The sequence below is a fragment of the Xyrauchen texanus genome, chromosome 34 (genome assembly GCF_025860055.1).
Source record: "Xyrauchen texanus isolate HMW12.3.18 chromosome 34, RBS_HiC_50CHRs, whole genome shotgun sequence".
In the NCBI taxonomy this organism is placed as follows: Eukaryota; Metazoa; Chordata; class Actinopteri; order Cypriniformes; family Catostomidae; genus Xyrauchen; species Xyrauchen texanus.
Window position 1 is genome coordinate 4369809 of NC_068309.1, and position 23795 is coordinate 4393603.

Genomic DNA, 23795 nt, shown 5'->3' on the forward strand with positions numbered 1-23795 from the left:
CAGCAGGCAGCTAGGCTCCTGATTGGTTAACGCGGCGCGAATTGACGCCAAAGTTCAGATTTTTCAACTCGGGCGGCAGACGCGAATTCGCGTCAAACGCGTGAATGCACAAAATGCACCATTCGCGCGTAACGCGCCAGACGCTCAATAGCGCAATAGCGCAAAAATCACTCGCGAATAGCGCGTCAGGCGCGAGTGATTTCAATGTTAAGTCAATGCAAAGACGCGTTACGCGCGTAAAAAATTCCTGCGGCGCGAATGAGGCGTAGAGCGCGGCGCGGTAGACGCGAATACGCCTCATTCGCGCGTCAAGTTCGCGCGAATTGCGCGAATTGAGCGTCTGGCGCGTTACGCGCGAATGGTGCATTCACGCGTTTGACGCGAATTCGCGTCTGCCGCCCGAGTTGAAAAATCTGAACTTTGGCGTCAATTCGCGCCGCGTTAACCAATCAGGAGCCTAGCTGCCTGCTGTCACTCAGGAGGTAAAGTGACGTAAACTCCCGCTCCCGCTCGGAATCTTTCATTCCAAAATCACTGACAGCTATGGAGGAAAAATTAATTGTTGCTGTTAGCAGTCACCCGGAATTGTACGATTCCAGTTCATATTTTTACAGAGACAGGAACAAAAAGGACCTCGCTTGGAAGAGGGTCAGTGAGGAGATTGGGCAACCTGGTAAGTTGTAAATACAAATTAATCTTTAATATTTGTCCACTTCTTTACGATAGAAATGCTACAGTCACTGTAATTTCTTGAACAAAATATTTATGGGTATATTTTTTACACGCGCATATATATATATATATATAATTACACATTTACACATTTTTGTGTCACGTTATTGCCCTGCTAAGCAGCTAGCTATTTTTAACTATTTTCCTGCTACTTTTGAGTCACGTTATTGACCTGCTAACCAGCTAGCAAGCTGCCTTGCGCTATTTTACAATTATTTTCCCACTTATATTCAGCTACATTTTTTGCTTACAAGATATTGTTTATTCAGGGGACTTTTGCAGAAAATGTGGAAGAGCCTCAGGGACACATATCTGAAGGAGAAGAGGAAGGAGATGGACAAGAGGAGTGGGTCAGCAGCAGGGTCTGGGAAGAGGTGGAAGTATTCTCAGATCTTGGGATTCCTCGACCCCTTCGTCACCCCACGGGAGACTAGTGGTAACATGGAGGGGGTCGAGGCCCGGATCAGAGAGGACAACCACCTCGAGGACCAGGGACAGCCTGGAGAAACGGCGTGGGAGACAGAGACTGGTGTGTTTCCAATGAATCCACATTACAAGGCATATATGCTGTCATTGTTTACAGATGAAGAAATGTAATCTCTCTATGATCATTGTTACCAACGTGTTGTATTAACATTTAATATTGTCTTGACAGAGGAAAATGATCAGAGGGGGAAGAGGATATTTTGAGATCCCTTGCCTCTTCTCCTGTCTCCCCAGTCCCTGGTCCCTCAGCCCCTGCTGCTGAACTCACAGGTGTGTGAAGGCAATAGTACATACATACTTTTTAGCTACTGTTCATTTGCATGTTTATCTATGTACATGTCTGAAGTATAACTTGTAATTACTTGATATATAGTTCAAAACAATTTCACACTTGCATTTAAGCACTGTCTATGTCACTGACACAGATAGTATTCTCACAATATCTAGACAATTTTGTTGTTTCAATTAAATTGTTAACCTTTACTGTGAACATGAAAATCAGGTATCATCTTTCTGCCTTCTCATTGCACTGTGTATTGCTTTCACAGGCCAACAGAGGAGGAGAGCCCGACGGCGGCCCCGTGAGCGGTCCCAGGATGGTCCGTCGGAGGTGGAGCAGACGCTGTTGGAGCTTCTGACACAACCTCTGGCGCGACCTCCAACCCCACCGCCACGCTCCGCTGATGAGTACTTCCTCCTCAGCCTTCTGCCTTTTCTGCAGAGCATGCCGCCTCATTTAAAAGAAAAAGTTAAATTTCAAATATACAAATTGGCAATGGAAAATAGCACCATTGTGCTAAATTTGGAACAATTGGACCCCCCACACAGTAAACTTTAAAAAAAAAAAAAAGAGGCGGCAGGCTCTGCAGGAAACGCAGAATGCCCTCCTTCCTCTTCTCCTATGCCGTTCCCTGTGGCTCTTCCACCTTCCAAGCGAGGTCCTTTTTGTTCCTGTCTCTTAATGTAAATAGTTTGCACATATTGTTCATTTTTTTCAGTTCATATTGTTATTTTATATGTTTTGCCTAAATAATTTTTTTTACGTTTTGCCTAAATATGTTTTTTAATGTTATACCTAAAATTACTTCATATGTTTGGCCTCAATAAATTATTTTGTAATATGACTAAATGCCTGGTGTGGTTCTAATGCACAAACAAAGCAAATCTTTTATCACATAACTTGATTTCAATATATGAGACATTTTGATTTTGTATTGATTGCTATTTATTCCATATCTAAATCTAGATTATATGAAACATTATTATTGTAATGTAAAGACAACCAACATTAGTGTCTGGACAGTGTTGAATAAGGAAAAAACACAGGACAGGTTAATTACTTTTTGAGGCTGGCTCCATTTATCATCAAAACAAAAATAAATAAATAATTTAACCTGATATACTACCATGGAAAACCTGACATTTTTAAAAAGTCTCAACTTAATAAATGTGCATGTTGTGGACCTGACATCCTGGAACTGGGGCTGACAACCTGGGAAAAAAAAACAAAATATAATAATAATGGACTATTTTTAGATAGTTTAGCTCTTTATAGGTTTGTGGGTGGCTCTTAAAAGAGCCGTTGTGGGGAAGTCATGAGGAGGACTTCAAACGCTACTCCGTCGGCTGCCATGGTACTGCTCCCTCCGCCGAGAAGTGTGCCATGAAGACATCCCTCACCCGAGTGCCTCTCTGGAGGAGTTGTTGGCCGCAACCCGACCCAGACCTGGCAGTGGCTCCTCTCCAGCATGTCCGCGCCCCTGCAGCAGGTGCCTCTCTCCCCTCCGAACACCTCAGAAAGTTGTGGAGAAGACACGTCGCCTTCACACACTTCTCCGCAACTTCTGGGTGGACCTCGATGAGGCGGCGGTACATCCTCCACTGTGAGGAGAGGATGCCAAAGGCGTTCTCCACCACCAGCCTGGCTCTGGAGAGGCGGTAATTGAAGACACGCCTCTCTGGAGGAAGGGTGCGTCCAGGGAAGGGCCGCATGAGGTTCCTCCGCAGCGGGAACGCCTCATCAGCCACAAAGACATGGGGCTGGGGTCCTCTTTCATCAGCACCGGGAAGAGGCTGGTCAGGAGGCAGATGAAGTGTACCAGCACGGAGAGCCTGTCCAAAGGCGGAGTTTGCCAGAATCCCACCGTCGCTGGTCCTGCCGTACCCCCAACATCGATCAACCGAAGCGATACCTCGCATCCACAACTGCAAGGAGAACGATGGAGAATGTTCCCTTGTAGTTGTGGAACTGGGATCCTGAGTTGGGGGTGCCTTCATTACCACGTGCTTCCCATCCACCGCTCCACAGCATAGAGGGTAGTTCCACCGCTCCTCGAATCCTTCTGCGATGGACCTCCAGTCATCAGTGGTGGGCACAGCCATGTACTCCTCCACAAGACAGTCCCAGATTGCAGTCACAACCTGTTGGACGATCTGGCTCACTGTTGAGACACCAACCCTGAAGCTGGACGCTATGGTCCTGAATGAGTCCCCTGTGGCAAGAAACCTAGAAAATATTTTTATAAGTACACTTGTAGTTACATATTCAACTATATACAATAACCAGTCTGTTTTACTTTAATGCACCATATTTGTTTGTTTGCTAGCAATTTTGCAAGCAATTTAACAAAGTTTGGAATCTTCAAAACAAAAGGGTATATGTGTATATGGTTTAAATCACTAGTGTGCCAATAACCAATAACTGATTATCAAAAGAAAGAGTAACGTTACTACATATTGCTTACAGATAGAGACATTATCACGTCTGCCAAAATAATATTTTATTTTTTAGGTTAACGTTACAGCAGTTAACTGAGTATCACTAGAAAGAGCACCAACAGTGGTATCCGTACCACACAGTTTGAAAAACATTGCTAGCATAGCGTAAATTAACATATATTTAATATACTGTATTTAACATTTTATATACATTTACTAACCGAAGACAGATGGACAGGCGCTCCGCAGCTGGGATAGAGCGCCTGTAGTTGGTGTCCTGAAGGGTGATCCTCGCTCCGATGCGGGACAACAGGTCATCAAACTGGGCGCGGGACAAGCGGAAGTACCGCTGAAAGCGGCCGTCATCCAGGCGCAGCTCCTGGAGCAAATGATGAAATTCGCCGAACTGGGAACGCCTCCGGAGGGTCTGGTGGACCCAAGTACGGCGACGACGACCCATACGCCGCTGTTCTGCTCTCCAGAGCAAATACAGAGCGGTGACTCTCTCCACGAATGCTCGATCAACATCAGCCATCTTGTAAAAAGATGGCCGTCAACGGATTTCGCCTCTGACGCGCGTCACGCCGCGTAAATTTCGCTTCAAACTTTTGTTTTTACGCGCGTCAATTTCAGCTCTTGACGCTGAATGGATTCAAAGTGGTCAAGCGTATAACTAGACGCGGTAGGCGCGAATTTGACGCGCTATTCGCGTCCGGTGTGAACGTAGCATTAAAAATGTATTTTATTTGTTTATTCATTGCTACAGGAAGCCACATTGATCTCCCTTTCAGGACTGAGGCAGAAAATCACTCCAGTGTTCCCTGACTTGTCCAAAGAATGACCACAGGATCTAGATTTACCCTGCGACTGTCTGGAACAGGAAGTTCATGTTCAACGGTTTCCAATCAAAAGCAAAAATGAGCGAGGAAGTGAAAGCTTCAGGTGAATGCTTAAGTCACACAAGGCTTTTGAGACTTAAAGTGGGAACACTCGTTGAACTCTTTATCAATGTACATTTCATTTGTATCATTTTGTATTTACATTTCGATGAAATATCTGTCTGTATCAATTAACTGCCATGATTGTTTATGTCTGTTTTGTGTTAAGAACAGTAAACAAAAGAATCATGAATCTCACGCTTCTTTTTTCAAACGTACACATTTATTTATTTATTTATTTTGAAGGCAGGCATGTAAAGAACATTCATAATGAGAGACGAGCACAGCAAAACAATTGGAGCTCATACGGTCATATCACTGCATTCGGAGTATATAATTATGATAATAGAACATTCCTTATACTGCTTTCAACCTTTAACCATGTACAGAATCAATATGCAATACAAATCTCATTACAAATGCCCCAGATAATAACATACCCCTTCATTGCCCATTGCCCAAGATGCTGACTATCACCCCAGGAGTCGTGAGTTTGAATCCAGGGCGTGCTGAGTGACTCCAGCAAGGTCTCCTTAGCAACCAAATTGACCAAATCAGTTGCTAAGGAGGGTAGAGTCACATGGGATACCCTCCTTGTGGTCGCTATAATGTGGTTTTCGCTCTTGGCGGGGCGTGTGGTGAGTTGTTCGTGGATGGCGCGGAGAATAGCGTGAAGCCTCCACAGGTACTATGTCTCTGCGGTAACGCGCTCAACAAGCCACGCCCAATTCCCAATGCGCTCTATGTCCTCGTGGTGGCGTAATGACTCCACTCAATCCGGGTGGCGGAGGACGAATCTCAGTTGCCTCCGCGTCTGAGACCGTCAATCCGCGCATCTCATCGTGTGGCTTGTTGAGCGCTTTAAAACGGAGAACTAGCGCATGTTTAGGCGTCACACTTTTCTCTGAGGTATCCACATACAACTCACCATGCTCTCCTCTGAGAGCGAGAACCACATTATAGCGACCAAGAGGAGGTTACCCCATGTGACTCTACCCTCCCTAGCAACCGGGCCAATTTGGTTGCTTAGGAGACCTCAGTCACTCAGCACGCCCTGGATTCAAACTTGCGACTCCATGGCTGGTAGTCAGTGTCAATACTCGACACTCTACAAATGTAATACGGTACCCGCTAAGAATATTCACCGATGTGGGTGAAAACACTGGAGACCGGAAATTGTAAACAGGTGAATCGTGGAACACTTCCATGTTCAGGAAAAAGGTGGAGAGTATTCGCTCTAAACTATCCACCTTTTTCTTAACCTCGCGTTCAGGAAAGTGTTGCACGATTCATAATGGAAGCCTGACTTCAGTGTTTTCACTTGCATCACTCATGTTTTAGCTTATATTGTGACGTTTAGTGTATTAAATTTGGTAAAATTGCCAAATAAAAAAAACACGGCTTCATAATGCCGATAGTTTATAACCGTCTTTTGACTGTGCCTTACCCGTCAAAGTTTAAGGAGTGGGTACATGATAAGCGATGTACCAAGGTTAGTTAGGTTGATATCATAAACTACTACGAGTTGTTATGACAACCAACAACTGCACAAGTTGAGCCTGAACTCACTTACTCCAACTAACACTTAAAATGGTTGACGTTTTCCGTCTGGATTGCTTGTGTCGGTAGTTTTAACATTGGAGACCGTAACCAGAAAACAGTCCAGCGGCATTCAGAATCAAATCACAACTGTGGATAACACGTGTGATTCTGTTGTATTCATCTGTACACTGTTGCTGATCCCAAATCAGCTCTTCGAATAGTACAAACACTGGATATGGGTCTTAAAATCAAAGGCAAAACACCTTGACTAGCACCATCCGGACTGTTACCAACGACAGCTTGAGTTCTCCAATGAAAGCACGGTGCTGTAAACAGCGTCCACCAATCAGAGCACTGCATTTGCAATAGTCATCTGAAAACACTCATTTTGAAAAAGAGCCAAGTCAAAGCATGATATTTAAGTGTGTGTGTGTGTGTGTGTGTGTGTGTGTGTGTGTGTGTGTGTATAATAACAGCTGTGGCCAAATAATTCAATTTATAAAACTCAACATTAAATCTGCCTGGTAAAAAGGTCACAATAAATCTAAAGGCATTGTGGTGGATGATATAAACCTAGAAACTGTTTATCAGACAACTTACTGTGATCTTGAATTGAATTATGGTCTGTACTTATATGGCGCCTTTTTTAACCTTAGCAGTTACCAAAGAGCTTTACACTGTTTCCCATTCACCACACACTCACACTCACATTCATGCACCAATGACGGGAGAGCTGCCATGCAAGGTGCTAGCCTGGCATTGGGAGCAACTTGGGGTTCAGTGTCTTGCCCAAGGACACTTCGGCATGTGGAGTCATGTGGGCCGGGAATCGAACCACCAACCCTGTGATTAGTGACCAACCCGCTCTACCACCTGAGCCACAGCCGCTCCAATTATATGGAGTTCTAGAATGTTCTAGAACTTTAGTGGAGATTTTATCAGACTTCATTAAAGAAATATTCCAGGTTCAATACAAGCATTTGTGGCATAATGTTGATTACCACAAAATAAGTATTTCAACTCATCCTTTGGGGGGGTTAATGACAATTTCTGGAGGGTTTAATGACAGAAATGTGAAGCTTATTACGTCGTCATGACAACAAAGTTTTAAGGGGCAGTGGTAGCTTGGTGGTAAAGGCTCTGGGTTACTGTCCAGAAGGTCAGGGGTTTAAGCCCCAACACTGCCATGATGCCACTGTTGGACCCTTGAGCAAGGCCCTTGACCCCGTTTGCTCCAGGGGTACCGTGATTATGGCTGACTCCAGCTTAGTTGGGATATGCAAAAAATGGGGCAGTGGTGGCTCAGAGGTTAAGGCTCTGGGTTACTGACCAGATGGTCAGGGGTTCAAGTGCCAGCACCGCCAAGATGCCACTGTTGGGCCCTTGAGCAAGGCCCTTGACCCAATCTGCCCCAGGGGCACCGTATCATGGCTGACCCTGCACTCTGATGCCAGCTTAGCTGGGATATGTGAAAACAAATACATTTCACTGTATATAAAAATGTATGTATAATGTGTGACCAAAATAAAGGCTTCTAAGTCTTCTTTTAAAATTGGAAATAACTTAAAATCACTTAATAGTGATTTTATTGCACTAAAATAATCACACATATTGTTTATGTCTTGTGGCTATACTTGTGAAATAGTGAGTTTTTAACATATAAGGATTGGCCCCCATTCACTTTCATTATAAGTGCCTCACTGTAACCTAGATTTTTGCTTCTTTTTTTAGACAATTATTTTTGTGGCGATTATGCCTCAAATGCCATCGATTGAGCTTAACTTGTATTGAACCTGGAATATTCCTTTAATGAATTCATAAAGGTCTGAGAAAAGTCATATTGAAATATTAGGAAATATCCATTTAATAGCTACCCAAAATGTACACAAAAGAAGTCATTTAAAAATGTGTGTTATTTTCTTATAACAGGCATTTTAACACCATATAAACATGTAAAAATACTTCTTTGAACAACAATTCACGTCGTCCTTATTTACAAAATATAACATCCTCGAAATATTGTACAATTCTTCAAATTTCCATTCTTCTATTCTGAAGTCTGCTCCAGCTCATTGACTAACATTCAAATGAGTTGATTGCACCACAAGATGTAAATGAATCTACCGTTTGGCAACTCTCTCTTTGTCGATCTAAAAGGCCTCCATTCTCTGTGAAATGACTGATTACGAGTGAAAAATAGTGAAAGGGAAGGCATAAAAGAGCTTCGTGGCAGTTATATGTAGATGTTTTTGGAAATGCTCTGCTTAAGACAAAACTTTGATAGAGTGAAATCATCTTTTCACACCTGTTTTCTCAAGAATTCCAAAGGAAAACAGATGGTCCTGGTCCATTAATCCATTCCAGGATCCCTGAATGGCCTTCATTTTGTCTCAGTCTCTTATCATCCAGACAACCGGACCAGTTTCCGAGCAACACAGTTTAAAACAGGCTATGCGTGTGAAACAACATCCATTTTGGATTGGGAGGTCAACATGTTGGATCCAACAGCTAGATATGTGAAACTAGAACATAAACTGGATTGTTTTCTCATTAGACTTGGTTTGTGAAACTGGTGTCCATGTTGGATGTGCTGCTCACCATGTTGGGTTGGTGTAAGTGATGTTGTACATTTTAGCCCAGCGAGCAAACACCTGTTTTTCTGTGATGAAGCGATGGTGTGATCCACGGCGCCCTCTCTCGTTCTGCAGGTACGTTACGCACTCGTCCGGACCCCTGGGTTTGTAATAGTGGTAGGGGATCCGTTTGGGCTGTGGATGTTTCCTACATGTAAGACAATTCAGACAACATCAGGGCCTTCACACTTGAAATATCTTATCCATATATATATATATATATGAAACGGCTCTCTGAAATACTCTATATTGATTGGTCAATCAAACAATCTTTCCTACTTCTCTTATTACTGTGCAAGCTCTATATGTAAGCCAATGAAATCATTTCAACTTAAATTAAAATTGAAGCAGTCAGACGCTTCAACTGGAGACTCAGAGCGCAATACACATTTACATTCATGCATTTGGCAGACGCTTTTATCCAAAGCGACTTACAGTGCACTTATTACAGGGACAATCCCCCCGGAGCAACCTGGAGTTAAGTGTCTTGCTCAAGGACACAATGGTGGTGGCTGTGGGGATCGAACCAGCAACCTTCTGCTTACCAGTTCGGTACTGTATGTACTGTATATATGTAGTATATGTGTTGTATTTTGAGGTAGCTTCTGTGTCTATAGAATTACAACAACAAGATCAATATGACTGCAGCCCGTTCCAAACATTTTTAGAAGACCAGTTTCTCTTACCCGCAGTGATTGGGCGGCACCATTCCATAAACCTTTATGTTGTCACACATCTCTATGGCGATCACCATGGTGAACCAGCCTGTGCTTAACCAGGACTGCGACTTTTTTCTGTTCAACAGGACACAGACAGTTAGAACAAAAGTTTTTTATTTATTTTTTGTCATTAACATTTTTTATTGATTCCAAGATAGACAAGAATAAATGTAACCACAGAATTATGCATTCAGAATCAACTTATAACCCAGTTATAATCAACTTATAACCCTTTATAAGCCCCCCGTTCTATGAAGCTTGCCTGAGCGAGCAACAGTAACCAAGGAGGTGGAGCTTACCAAGGCGTAATTGTAACAATGTATCAAATAAAATGAAACACTATCATTATCATGAATACCTGTCCTGGCCGGTCTCTTTCTGAAAGAGTGTGTCAAACTTCAGCATTTTGCTGGGAGAGATGACGAAAAACGCGAGGTTACTGAAGGTCATACTGACTCGATGGATGAGCCGGTACAGTGTTCCCTTCGCATCTCGTCCGATCTTTGACGACGGGCCCCAGAATATGATGGCAGGGCTCTCTGAGCGATTGAGGAACTCTGCAGGTTTCCGAATGACCCGGAACACACTGGAATGAGCCACGATGCGCACACTGGTCCGGTTCCCCACGTCTGATTCGTATCCAGATGTTGGAGCATCGTTCATTCGGATGACACACTCAGTACGATCGATCTCCTCTCCTGCATGAGTCCCCAACATGTGACTGGAGCTCGTCACCAAAGCACACCGATGACAGTGTAGGGTCATACTCTACAACAACAATACATACAACTGATCAACTTGTGTCTGTCTGTCTGTCTGTCTGTCTGTCTATCTATCTCTCTGTCTGTCTATCTTTTCATCTATGTGTCTGTCTATCGTTCTGTCTGTCTATCTATCTGTCTGTCTGTCTACCTACCTATCTGTCTGTCTATCTATTTACCATTTATCTAATCTATCTATCTGTCTGTCTGTCTGTCTGTCTGTCTATCTATCTGTATGTCTGTCTGCCTATCTATCTGTCTGTCTGTCTGTCTATCTATCTATCTATCTATCTATCTGTCTGTCTGTCTGTCTATCTATCTGTCTATTTACAACTTATCTATCTATCTATCTTTTCTTCTATGTATCTGTCTATCATTCTGTCTGTCTGTCTATCTATCTGTCTGTCTATCTATTTACTATTTATCTAATCTATCTATCTATCTGTCTATCTTTTCTTCTATGTATCTGTCTATCATTCTGTCTGTCTATCTATCTATCTGTCTGTCTATCTATTTACTATTTATCTAATCTATCTATCTGTCTGTCTATCTATCTATCTGTCTGTCTATCTATTTACTATTTATCTAATCTATCTATCTGTCTGTCTATCTATCTATCTGTCTGTCTATCTATTTACTATTTATCTAATCTATCTATCTATCTATCTATCTGTCTGTCTATCTGTCTGTCTTTTCATCTATGTATCTGTCTATCGTTCTGTCTGTCTATCTATTTACTATTTATCTAATCTATCTATCTGTCTGTCTATCTATCTGTCTGTCTATCTATCTATCTATCTATCTATCTATCTATTTACTATTTATCTAATCTATCTATCTATCTATCTGTCTGTCTGTCTATCGTTCTGTCTGTCTATCTATCTGTATGTCTGTCTGCCTATCTATCTTTTCATCTATGTATCTGTCTATCTGCCTGTCTGCCTATCTATCTGTCTGTCTATCTATTTACTATCTATCTATCTATCTATCTATCTATCTATCTATCTATCTATCTGTCTGTCTGTCTGTCTTGCTATCTATCTATCTATCTATCTATCTATCTATCTATCTATCTATCTATCTATCTATCTATCTATCTATCTATCTATCTATCTATCTATCTATCTATCTGTCTGTCTGTCTGTCTGTCTTGCTATCTATCTATCTATCTATCTATCTATCTATCTATCATCTGTCTGTCTGTCTGTCTGTCTTGCTATCTATCTATCTATCTATCTATCTATCTATCTATCTATCTATCTATCTATCTATCTATCTATCTATCATCCATCTGTCCGTCCGTCCGTCTATTAATTGTTATTTTCAAAACATCACCTTGTTGCCGTAAACAGGTAAGTATCCCTCTTTCCCAGCCCACTTCTTGAGGTTTGTTTGTTTGATGGCGTGGTGGAAGTCATTCTCTCTAAAGGGGCTGTAAAGTTCGTTTGAGCTGTTGGAGCTGTAGAGGATGAGGAGGGTCATTATGAGGAAGACCGCCCCATAGATTACCATCCGCTGGCCCTGCTGCCATTGCTAATCAAACAGAGAAACAGAGAGCACTGATGATAACAGAATTGTCCTTTTTTAAGTGAACTATCCCATTAAAGGATTATGCAAGTACAGTATATAATGCACATCACATGTTTATAGAAATGTTATAGAAAGTTTGAGCTATCAATGTGCACTGAAAAGTGGAAGATATTTTACACATTTACTAATAAACTGTTTTTTACTCACTTTATCTACAAACTGTAGTCTCATTCTTCAGATATCCTTCTATCAGGTTTCACTTTTCAGAACTGGAAAGAGAAAGTGGGATCAGTTTGCCATGCTCTATATTTATTATAATATAGGATTATAATATAACCTTTCTTTAGCTAGCCTGTATGTAAATAATATTCTAAATCAATCCAATACTACAAAATAATAATAATACTAATAATAATACTAATTATACTAAATAAATAAACCATTGCCCTTAAGAAAAACTACATGACATGAGATACAGCTCTTTTGAAGTCATATAACAGGCTGCAAATACAGACAGCTCGTCACAGCAGATACACATCAATGTGATATTTTAGTTTGATTAACCAGTAATGCATGACCACTACACTACCTCGAAATGATGATACTTGACATCTGTTATTACACAATATGTCAAAAGATGGGTTTCATCACAAAAAACCTGTCAAGAACATGTCTTGGATAAATTTGATCCCAAAATCAATATATATATATATATATATATATATATATATATATATATATATATATATATATATATTATTTTCATGACAATTAAGCACGTTTTCACTCCAAATTCTCTTACTGTAATTGTAATGCAGAAAATTTAATAAAATAACTACATATTTTATTTGTAGTGGGCTATTTGTTGAATTATTGGGATTACAAAAGGGGAAAAAAAATTATTTTAATTTTCAGGTGAACTGTGACCTGGACATGTTTTCATGAAATTCCTCTATATTGATTAACCATTTTTTAAATAATAATAATAATAATAATGAATAAAGATGGCAAAATTTTGTACTGAGCAACATACTGTCACAACAATCAAAAGTGAATATAGGAATTATATTTTTGCAAATAATAAATATATAACATATATATATATATATAGCCTGATGCTCATGCTCCATGTTCTGTGTCTGTCTCTCGCGACTGCGCTGCGCGCCTGGGTCGAGAGCAGTCTTCACGTTGTGCTGAGGTTCGGTCACTTCGGTCTGAGATTTCGGGTTTGTGTGTGGCCGAACTCTCGCACAGGTGTCCTGTTTTGTTTTGTCACCTGTTGCGTGCATCACGTTGCGTTTGCCTCGTGATGTATGCTCAGGTTTCGTTTAGAGTGAGAATGTGCGAGAATGCGTGGTTGCACCTTAGGCGGTTGGCATGAGTGTATATTGCCTTACGCCGGTTTCACACTGCACGCGTTAGCAGCGCGTAAGCAGCGCAGGAGCAGTGCGTACGGTGAGCGGAAGCAGGACACGCGCGTTTTGCTTTCATACTGGCAGCGTTTGACGCGCGCGGTGTGTATACAGACAAAGTAGGCTACTCTATAATGGGTAAGTTGGCATTGCTTTATTTCGTTTTCAAATATATTTATATTATAATAATATTAATATAATATTATATAACTTTTGGTTCATCTTTGTTTTTGTTGACCGTGTAGTGCGAGTTGTTGATAGAAGGAAGGCCATTGCGCTGTATTTGCTATCACGAAGACTACGGAAAAGACGCAGATTTTGGGTTCACTCCATGAACCGACGAAGGAGAGAATATGGTGCATATTACCATCTTGTCGCCGAACTCCGTCTTGACCGTGACCGACACCTAAACTTCTTCAGGATGAATGCCGAGCAAGTGGATCACATTCTTTCCCTGATTGGAGGCCAACTAACAAGGCAAACAACAAACTACAGGCAGTCCATTGAACCCAAGCAGCGACTTGCAGTTACATCTGCTTCTCTTATTTATGTGTGCTTACTGTGTGCAAAATGTAAATAAATGCTTACATTTGTTGTTTCTTGGAGAAAGATATTTTATTTAGATTGTTGAAATGTCTGATACACATCTAATTTACAAACATTACCCATCATGAACATCTTAAAGATAATTCATAAATGTGTGTAATAACAAACAGCACAGTTTCTCGAAAATTCAACAAAATCATGCATACTGAATGTGTGCTATAATAACATGTCTATTCTATTTCACTTTCTATATTGAGTTAAGTTGTTTGGGCCAGGGAAAGGTTGTCAAAAACACTTTTAAATTACTTACCATAGGCACCAAGAGCTACTGCAACTTCATCCCATGCCTTTTCCTTTGCCTGTGAGTCTTTATAAAGCATATTTCGTGGATCATAAATAACTGAACGTTTCTCAACCTCCACAATGAGACGAGTGTCGTCCATTATTATATTTTCAGGTGCACTCGACCATGCCGGCTGTGACACCACGTGCTTTTGTTTATGATTGTCAGCATGATATCAGCATGACATCCTTATGACAATATATATATATATATATATATATATATATATATATATATATATATATATATATATATATTTAGTTATGTGTATATACATTTATACATTAAAGGGGTCATGACATGAGAAACCAAATTTGCCTTGATCTTTTGGTATATAAGAGGTCTTTGTATCATTAAAACGTCCTGCAAGTTTAATATTTTAAGACGTCCTCCCCATTCTAAACGAATCATTTATTTAATCAAGCTCAAAATACAGCTCGTTCTGGATTCACGGTTAGAAGTGACGTAACAGCGTTTGCATATGACCGCCTCCAGCACAAGATAACGTATCGGTTACCTAACGTAACCTCGGTTCTCTCTAGATGAGGGAACGAGTATTGCGTAAGCTAGCTTACGCTCACGGGAAAGATTCATCTTTTCTGAGATATTGAAGCCAAAAATTATCCTTAATTTTTGTATCCATTATCAGCGCCAGTCGCGACGGCTGCAGACCTTGGCGGGCTAGCTAGCGAGCTCATAGGTTGCTCTCGCGGCAACTGCTGCAACCTATAGACGAGCTTGGGCGAACTCGCATCCAATGAGAAGCGTCCGGCGCTCACTGCATCAAAGCCCGCCAAAAGGGCGTGACTAGAGTGCATATAAGCGTAGTTCAGTAGGCTGGAACCCTGGTTTTCATTGACTGAAGCGAAAAGTTAAGCTGGTAGGCGCGAACGCGGCGACTACGCAATACTCGTTCCCTCATCTAGAGAGAGCCGAGGTTACGTTAGGTAACCGATACGTTCTCTTCTGAGAGGTTCTCTCGTATTGCGTAAGCTAACTGCGCTTCACGGGAACCCATTGTCAGCGCCGTCGTGCTCAAGCATCCACTGTATAAGCCCCAGGGAATTAAGGGGGACCGGGGAGCCCTTATGAGTGGGGAAATAATATTTGGCGGCAAGAATCGCGGGTCATTGATTGTGTAATACATAAGCACATAGTAGGGCCGGGAGCGACAGAGGCGGTGCGGTCTGTGTGGAATGTGTCCCATCAGTGCAGCTCACCAGGGGAGCTGTAGCGTGATAAGCCGCTAGTAGTTTTGCCTGCAGAGCGGGCACTTCCATATTGTAAAATCTGACAAAGGTGGAGGAAGTCCATCCCGCTGCCACACATATGTCGTGAATGGAAATTCCGCTGGACCATGCCCACGAGGATGCCATGCCTCTAGTGGAGTGAGCCCTAATGCCCAGCGGGCATGGCAGATCTTTGTGGCGTATGCAGCAGCAATAGCGTCCACTATCCATCTAGATAGTGTCTGTTTGGCGGCGAGACCTTTGGTGCGCCCTCGAGCGAAGCGAAAAGCTGCTTCGGGCGTCTGAAAGCAGCGGGCGTGCAGTATACAATCTCAGTGCTCTGACCGGGCAAAGGAGATTGGCGTCGCGTTCAGCTATCCGGTGCTGGCAGCGCCGATAGGAAATGACCTGTGCTCTGAAAGGAGTACCGATCACCTTGGGAACATAGCCGTGTCTAGGCTTTAAAATGACCTTGGAGTCACTTGGTCCAAACTCAAGACCGCATGGCGCTGACAGACAGCGCGTGAAGGTCTCCCACGTTTGACTGATGACAGGGCAGTCAGAAAAGCGGTTTTGAGTGAAAGGTATTTCAAATCCACGGATTGAAGTGGTTCGAAAGGGGGCTTTCATAGTTTGAGAACTATAGAAAGATCCCAGATAGGAACCGATGGAGTAGCGGGGGTTCATCCTTCTAGCTCCCCTGAGGAAGCGGATGACCAGCTCGTTTTACCCCATGACTGGCCGTGCAGGGGTTCAGCGAGCGCCGCAGCGGCCGCCACTCACTTTGGCGTGGATGGGGATCTGCCCTCATCCAGCAGCTCTTGTAGAAATCTGAGCAGCGGCGACACCCCACATGTCCGTGGGTCCAGGTCTCTGTCGGTGCACCATTTTGAGAACACAGACCATTTTGGCGCATAGAGTCTTCTCGTGGAAGGGGCTCTAGCGTGTATGATGGTGTTTATTACTCCTTCTGGCAGGCGGCGGGTAGTCGTTGATCACTGCGCATGCAGCCCAGCGCTCTGGGTGGGGATGCCAGATTGTGCCCTGAGCTTGAGAGGAGATCTGCTCTCACTGGGATGGGCCGCGGCTGTCAGTGACAGCTGCGTAAGCTCGGGAACCATGTCTGATTCTCCCCAGCGGGGCTATGAGGAGCACCGAGTGGCCGTTTCCCTGATCCTCTGCATTACCTGTGGCAATAGCGAGGCGGGAGGGAAGAGCGTAGCGAGCGTCTGGGCCAGTCCTGGGCCAGCGGCGTCCTCGCTTTCGAGAAAAATACTGGGCAGTGAGAGTTCTCTTTGGGCGCTAAAGAGGTCTATCTCTGCTCTGCCGAATAGGTGCCATAGCGTCTGGACTGTTTGGCGTGCAGGGACCATTCCCTGGGGAATATTGTCTCTGGACAGTCTGTCGGGCCGTCGTTCAGGTGGCCTGGCGCGTGCGTCGCCCTCAGCGGCGCAGGTGGCACTGGGACCAACTCAGTATGCGTTTTGTCAGATGGAAGAGGTTCCTGGATCTGACACCGCCCTGGCGGTTTAGGTAGGATACCACAGATCTGTTGTCGAGCGGACCAGGGCGTGGTGACCCTGAATGACGGGAGAAAGCGCCGCGGCGTACTCGACCGCTATCATTTCCAGACAATTTATGTGAAGGAGCTTTTCCTGAACTGACCATAGGCGAAACCGGAGAGCCCTCGCGGACCGCGCCCCAACCCGTGTTGGGCGGCGTCTGTCGAGATGACTTTCGGCGAGATACAGCTCCCATTGTCACTCCCGCTGATACCATTCGGCCACTGTCCAGGGCTGCAGAGCTGATATGCAGGTCTGAGTCACCTTGATGGGCTGGCGGCCTGTGGCCCAAGCCCGGCGAGGCAGCGGTGTTTAGCCAATGCTGAAGCGAGCATGTGCAGTAAACCCAGCTGAAGTACTGCTGCGGCTGAGGCCATGTAACCTAGCACTCTCTGGAATTTCTTCAGAGCGTGAGGCTGTTCATCTGAAAAGATCGCGGCTGAGTAAGCTGAACAGGCGTCTTGGCTGTGTAGATAAGCGAGCCGTCATTGCCACGGAGTCTAGTTCTATTCCCAGGAAGGAAATGGTCTGACTGGGCTGTAGTGAGCTCTTGGTCCAATTGACTGCAAGACCCAAACTGTTCAGATGGCTGAGGAGAACTGCTCTGTGAGACAGAAGCTCCATATGTGACTGAGCCATAATCAGCCAGTCGTCCAAATAGTTCAGAATTCGCAAACCCTGACTCCGCGGGGAGTGCGGCGCCGCATCCATGCGCCTGTGAAAGTGCGAGGTGCTAAGGACAGGCGAGCGGAGGGCGGTGTATTGATAAACCTGGCCGTCGGCGAATCTCAAGAATGGCCTGTGGCGGGGATTTATCTGAATCTGAAAGTATGCATCTTTCAGATCGAGAGAAATAAACCAGTCCCCTGGCGCACATCTTGCGAGGAGTTTCCTGATTGTAAGCATTTTGAGCGGTCTTTTTGCAAGCACCTTGTTCAAAACCCTGAGATCTAATATGGGTCTGAGGCCGCCGTCTTTCTTGGGAACAAGAAAATAGCGGCTGTAAAGCCCGACTTCAGCTCAGAGAGGGTGGCACTTTTCTATGGCCCTTTTGCACAGAAGGCTTGCTATTTCTGAGCGAAGCATGCGCGCTGCTTCCGTGTTCACAGTGGTTTCGAGCGGCTCTGAAGCGAGGCGGCGATCGAACTGTAGCAAATAGCCCTGTTGTATTGTGCTTAACACCCACTTGGATATCCCTGGAATAGCTTCCCGGCTTTGAAGCGTAGCGCTAGAGGGTGAATGGCCAATTCAGCTCTGATTGCCGCACACAGGCTGAACAAAATGTGTGGCGCGTTTAGTGTGTTCATGCATGATTGCTGCGCAGACAGCATGAACAGGCTGTTTTGTGAGTGACTTCCGATTGGAATGAATGGGGAAAGAGTCACATCTGTTACGTGATCGCTAAAGCATAGTCATGAGCACGGGACTTACACACAGAGGAATGGTTGCTGGCCGTGTAACAGAGCGGGCAGAGAATGGTAGCGCTGCGCATTTGCGGCGCATTTATTGACTCTAGCGCTCGGCGGTTACGTAACCGCTTTATGTGGCGTGCTCTGGTGGGGACCACGAGACATGCAGTGCTTGTGTGCAGAAGTGAACACTGGATTGTGGGCACATTTTCTACACATAGGGCTGGTCGGTGTGACAGAGCGGGCAGAGAATGGTAGCGCTGCGCATTTGTGAGCGCCTTCATTGACTCTGGCCTTCGGCGGTTAAGTAACAGCTTTATGAGGCGTGCTCTGATAGGGAGCGCGGGATGTGTTATGCTTGTGTGTAGAGGCGAACACTGGGTTGTGGGCACTTTTTCTACACATAAGACATGTTTGCTCTTTACAAGATTTATTTGGGTCGCCGTGAAAGCGGTTTGAGTCTGAGCAAGCGGGCAGTGTCACCGGCTTGTTGGCTGCTAAATTCACCACTGTAGTAGCCTGAGAGAAGGGGACTGACAGGGGTAAAGCTTTGACAGTGGTCCGGCCGGCGGGACTGAGCCGTCGTTTGTTCAACACAGTTAGGAAGACTCGGCTGCTTTCGGGTTTCAAGCGTTACCTTAGATCGAGGCCAGCGGAGGCGGTCTCTGGCGGCTGTCTGGCCTTGATCGAGGCGACGCCCTGTCGGCGCTGAGAAGTCTGAGATTGTTGAACTGAGGCTGTGAAGAGGCTGCGTGCAGGAGGCTGATCACGTGGCGGCCTGCAGAGGAGCTAAGCGGCCAGCGGCAGGAAGAGGTTCATGGCTTGGGTGGCTTTCTGGACTTCTGAGAGCGGTCAACAATGCCACTCACCGCGGAGCCGAAGAGACCGGTTGGAGAGGCGGTGCGTTGAGGAGCGTGGAGCGCTCTGCTTCTCCCATGTCGGCTAGTGTTAGCCATAAGTGTCTCTCGGTCACAGTCAGCGAGGCCATGCACTTCCCTAGAGCTTGGGCTGCAGCTTTGGTAGCCTTGAAGGGCGAGGTCTGTCGCGCCAGTAGATCAGTAACAGCCTCTGGGTGCCTGCCTTTCTCATCCCACTCGAAGAAGGTCTGCTTGTAGGATCTGTAAAGCGGCCATTGAGTGCAGAGCAGATCGCGGCTTGGCGTGGCGGAATAAGCAGCGGCCAACATAGGCGGAAGTCAGCTCTGCAGGCCTTAGGCGGGAGCACAGGCTTGGAGCATGCCATCTCGCGGAGGCGGACAAAGGTGTGCTGCTACCGAGTCCTCGACCGGGGGATGGAGGAGTAGCCTCTCTCAGTGGCGCCGTCCACCGGCCGAGAGAGGTGGAGGCGTGTGAAGCGGGTCCTGGCTGAAAGCGGGCGTTCCACGACTTTGCAAGCTCCGTATGTAATTCCGGCAGGAAGGGGCGGCCGGGCGCGGGTGTAAGCGGCGATGGCTTTGAGAAAGCAGCCGTCGAGTCTGTTGGGTGCCTGCTCAGGGGCGGTGACCACTTTCGAGCCGAGGCGGTCGGCGGCCTGTGTGAGGCGTGTTAACTCCCGCCGACTCGGCGGGTCCTGCTGGATTCCTGGGCTGAGGAGGAGGCTTGGGAGCCTGTCCACTCCTGCGCTGTCGAAGCCATGATGGAACAGCAGCCCTTATCCTCCGGCCGTCATCGAGATGGCAGCAGTCGCGGCGCTTCGGCAACTCTGGCGTCCGAGCGGGGAGGGTGGCGATGCTTTCGAGGAGAGGCTCGGCGAGGCAGTCGCTTCAACCACAGTTTCCGGCAGCCTTTGTGGCGGCGCTTCTTCCTCTTGTGGCTGAGGGTAAAGCGGCGGCGGTTTCTGCTTTGACGGCTTGGTCGAGCCCGCGGGGTCGACATCGGTAACTCCTGCAGAAATCGCATCCGCCCTCAGTGAGGCGAGCTCTGCGTGCCCCAGTCCCAGGCAGAGGCGCCAGATGATGTGGCGGTCTCCTGTGCTGAGAAGAGCGCGACATGAAGCGCAAGTGGGCGAGGCATCTTGAAAAAGCGCTTCGTACTCTTTTGTGAATAGTTCTTGAGAACTAGCTTGCTTAATAAAAGGATACGTCGTCGGATGGCGTAGCTTCGCAGGATGGCTGAAGGTGGCTGAGGCGGCCGGCTTCTTCTAAGCGCTATCCACGCTTGCTAGATGCCCCTCAAGCGGCGCGGCTTCCAGGTCAGCGATCGGGAGAGCTTCAGCTGAAGAGATGAAAATCAGGGTTCCAGCCTCACGAACTACGCTTATATGCACTCTAGTCACGCCCTTTTGGCGGGCTTTGATGCAGTGGTCGCGGGCGCCTCTCATTGGATCGTGAGTTAGCCCAAGCTCGATCTATAGGCTGCAGCAGTTGCGCCAGAGCAACCTATGAGCTCGCTAGCTAGCCCGCTCAAGGTCTGCAGCTGCCGCACTGCGTTGACAATGGATACAAAAATTAAGGATAATTTTTTGGCTTCAATATCTCAGAAAAGATGAATCTTTCCGTAGCGTAAGCTAGCTTACATATCTGAGAGAACCTCTCGTAAAGAGAACTACGCTTTAAGCGCAAGACAACTACGCTCATTTACAGTATCGCCGTCGCCTCACAAGTGTTCAGTCGATGGACAGCGAGCTCTGACAGAGACTACTTGTGCACAGGAAAATTACGATGCCACACAGATGTGCTGTTCCTGGCTGTGGTCAAACAAAACCTCTGAATAAGCTGCCGAAAGATCCAGGCGTCAGGGAAAAATGGATGCAGTTTATTTTTTGCGGACGTTCCAGTCACGGCAGTGTTAACTTAAGCGTTTGTTCTGTACATTTTAAGGATGACTGTTTTGAGAACAAATCTCAATATGATGCTGGCTTTGCCAGAAAACTGTTGCTCAAAGATAAGTCCGTGCGACTATTCTGGGAACAACGACGGCGCTAAACTGTAAGTAATCTATTTTAAACTTTAAACTACTTTTTAAAGCGCAATTTCATTCATTATGAATAATCACAGTGTTTTTACTTAGTTTACTTGCATATTGTTCTGGCTGGGGCGTCAATAATTGATACATAGGCACTGGCGTTAGCCAATCATAACAGTGAGCGTTAACACTGAAGTCTTAAATGGAAAACGCCCCCAAAACAGACTGTTTGAATCAGAGGATGAGAAACAGGGTGGGAAAAGGTCATAAATCACTAGATTTTAAAAGTTTTTCTTAAAAAAAATATATTAATACTATAATTGCACCTAAGGGAACATAATAATACAATAAAAAAAAACCATGTCATGACCCCTTTAAATTAATCTAACTTAAACTAAACTGGCAGTATAAATTATTTAAACTTGTTTTTGTAGTTTGGGCAACAAGTTTGTTTTTGGACATTTGTTATCTTTTTAAATTGATGAAGGTCATTTGATTGTTTAAAACACAATAGATATCATCAATGCGCTTTTGGTAACTGCTGTGTATTTTTGCCATGATCAATGCATTGTCACTTTAATTCAGCGTAAGCCGCGCGTCAAAAATAGACAGGACGCCGAAACGATCGCGGCACTGCTGCTCCTGCTCTGCTCCTGCTACGCGCTGCCGCGCCGCCTCTGCGTGCGGTGTAAATGCTCTAATCTGTTAACATGGGCGCCGAAAAGAATACGCGCTGCTAACGCGTGCAGTGTGAAACCGGCGTTATAGTCATGGCGATGTGCGCTCATGCCAGTCAGGTGTTTTGTTGTCTTGTGAGTGCATGTGGCTTTGTTTTGTTTCTGTATCGTGCAAATGCCTCTCTGTCTTACTCGTGCCCTCCTTGTTTGCCCATTATTAGTTTATTAGTCACACATGCCTTGTCTTGTTAACCAGTTGATTTCTCTCCCTAAATTAGTTAAATTGCTAAATCGTGATAGTCACACCTAAAGGGCCTCTTTCAACCAGCAGGCTTTGTTTCACACCTGTAAGAGAAATACTGTATAACCAATACACAAACCACAGTGTATTTAAAACAAGATCAAACATATATATATTATGCATATGCATTGATGACAAGTAACACACACGCTAACACACACACACATCATAAAGGTGTATGTGACAGCCGTTGATGCTGTAAGATGGTTCGGTCAGCAGGATAAAGCGTCTGATCTCGAGAATAAACGGATCAGAGAGACTTATCACAAATGTCCCGTTAGAATGAAGCAGAAGGTGTTTGTTAATCGCAGTTCTTACCGATGCGTCAGGTTTTGTTGTTTGATCCGCGCAGCAGCATCATCATCAGTCATTCCGCAGCCTCATAATAATCTGGCAGAGCTGGATGTGCGCATGCGCTTGCGACGCAAAAAAACCAGTACGTTCCCTAGAGACGCTGCATGACGTCAGCATCCAATCAACCAATAAGAAGACACCAAGAGCGCGTCGCGTTCACTTGCAGTGTGGACGGGGAGAGACGCGATAAATGCGGTGCGCCACACCGTCATCAAAATACATATACAAACTAAATTAATTTATTTATTTTATTAGAATATAATTCTACCCTTGTTTTGAATGCTAAACGAATAACAGACTGATTAATTTCTTTAATAATGTGCTATCAGTTAATAGTTTATTGTCCCCTGACTAATCCTACAATATTTTCCTTATATTCACATATTAATAAATATAGTAAATAAATAATAAAATATAATAAATAGGTCTATATATATATATATATATATATATATATATATATATATATATATATATATAAGTCTATTGTATAGTGATTTATTAAATATATTTAAATTACAAGTGTTTTACAAAAACAATTATTTTAGTATACCTTATTTTATTTGTATACATTTATTATCTTCATAAGGTACCAAAATAGCCTACTTTTAATCTTAAATTTGAACAACAAATCTGCTTTATAATTTGAAAGCCAACAAACAATTTTGTTTTGCTTGACAAATGTTGTGCTTGAAAAGTGAGTTTGTGCTATATCTCTTTTTAGATAAATGGCAATTGGTTTGATACTTTGCACAGTGCAAATACATATTAAGTGTACTTTTTAGGGCCACTATATATATATATATATATATATATATATATATATATATATTTATTTATTTTATAATTTTAGCCTAAATTGTATGTATATGACAATAATATCTTCAATGTTTTTATAGTAATTAAATATAAAAAACGTTTTAATATTTTTAATAGTTATTGATGTTGTGTATTCCTAAAAAAGACAAGACCAACAATACAAACCACTCACACATTAAAT

At 44.3% G+C, this 23795-nt stretch overlaps 1 protein-coding gene and 1 long non-coding RNA gene across 2 annotated transcripts; one reads left to right on the forward strand and one right to left on the reverse strand.

Annotated features, from left to right (window-relative positions):
- Positions 1 to 477: 477 nt before the first annotated feature.
- Positions 478 to 2511, forward strand: LOC127628233 (uncharacterized). Its single transcript, XR_007968621.1, has 4 exons — positions 478 to 673; positions 1002 to 1261; positions 1388 to 1488; positions 1767 to 2511. It is a non-coding gene; the product is annotated as an uncharacterized LOC127628233 (long non-coding RNA).
- A 4944-nt stretch (positions 2512 to 7455) lies between these two features.
- st6galnac6 (ST6 (alpha-N-acetyl-neuraminyl-2,3-beta-galactosyl-1,3)-N-acetylgalactosaminide alpha-2,6-sialyltransferase 6) lies at positions 7456 to 22835 on the reverse strand. The gene is made up of 6 exons (XM_052104452.1): positions 22760 to 22835; positions 12267 to 12328; positions 11865 to 12062; positions 10127 to 10536; positions 9736 to 9843; positions 7456 to 9197 (listed from the first exon to the last, which is right to left on the reverse strand). Exons 2-6 carry the CDS (start codon positions 12288 to 12290, stop codon positions 9011 to 9013), a joined length of 927 nt encoding a protein of 308 aa, XP_051960412.1. The 5' UTR covers positions 12291 to 12328; positions 22760 to 22835; the 3' UTR covers positions 7456 to 9010.
- Positions 22836 to 23795: the final 960 nt, after the last annotated feature.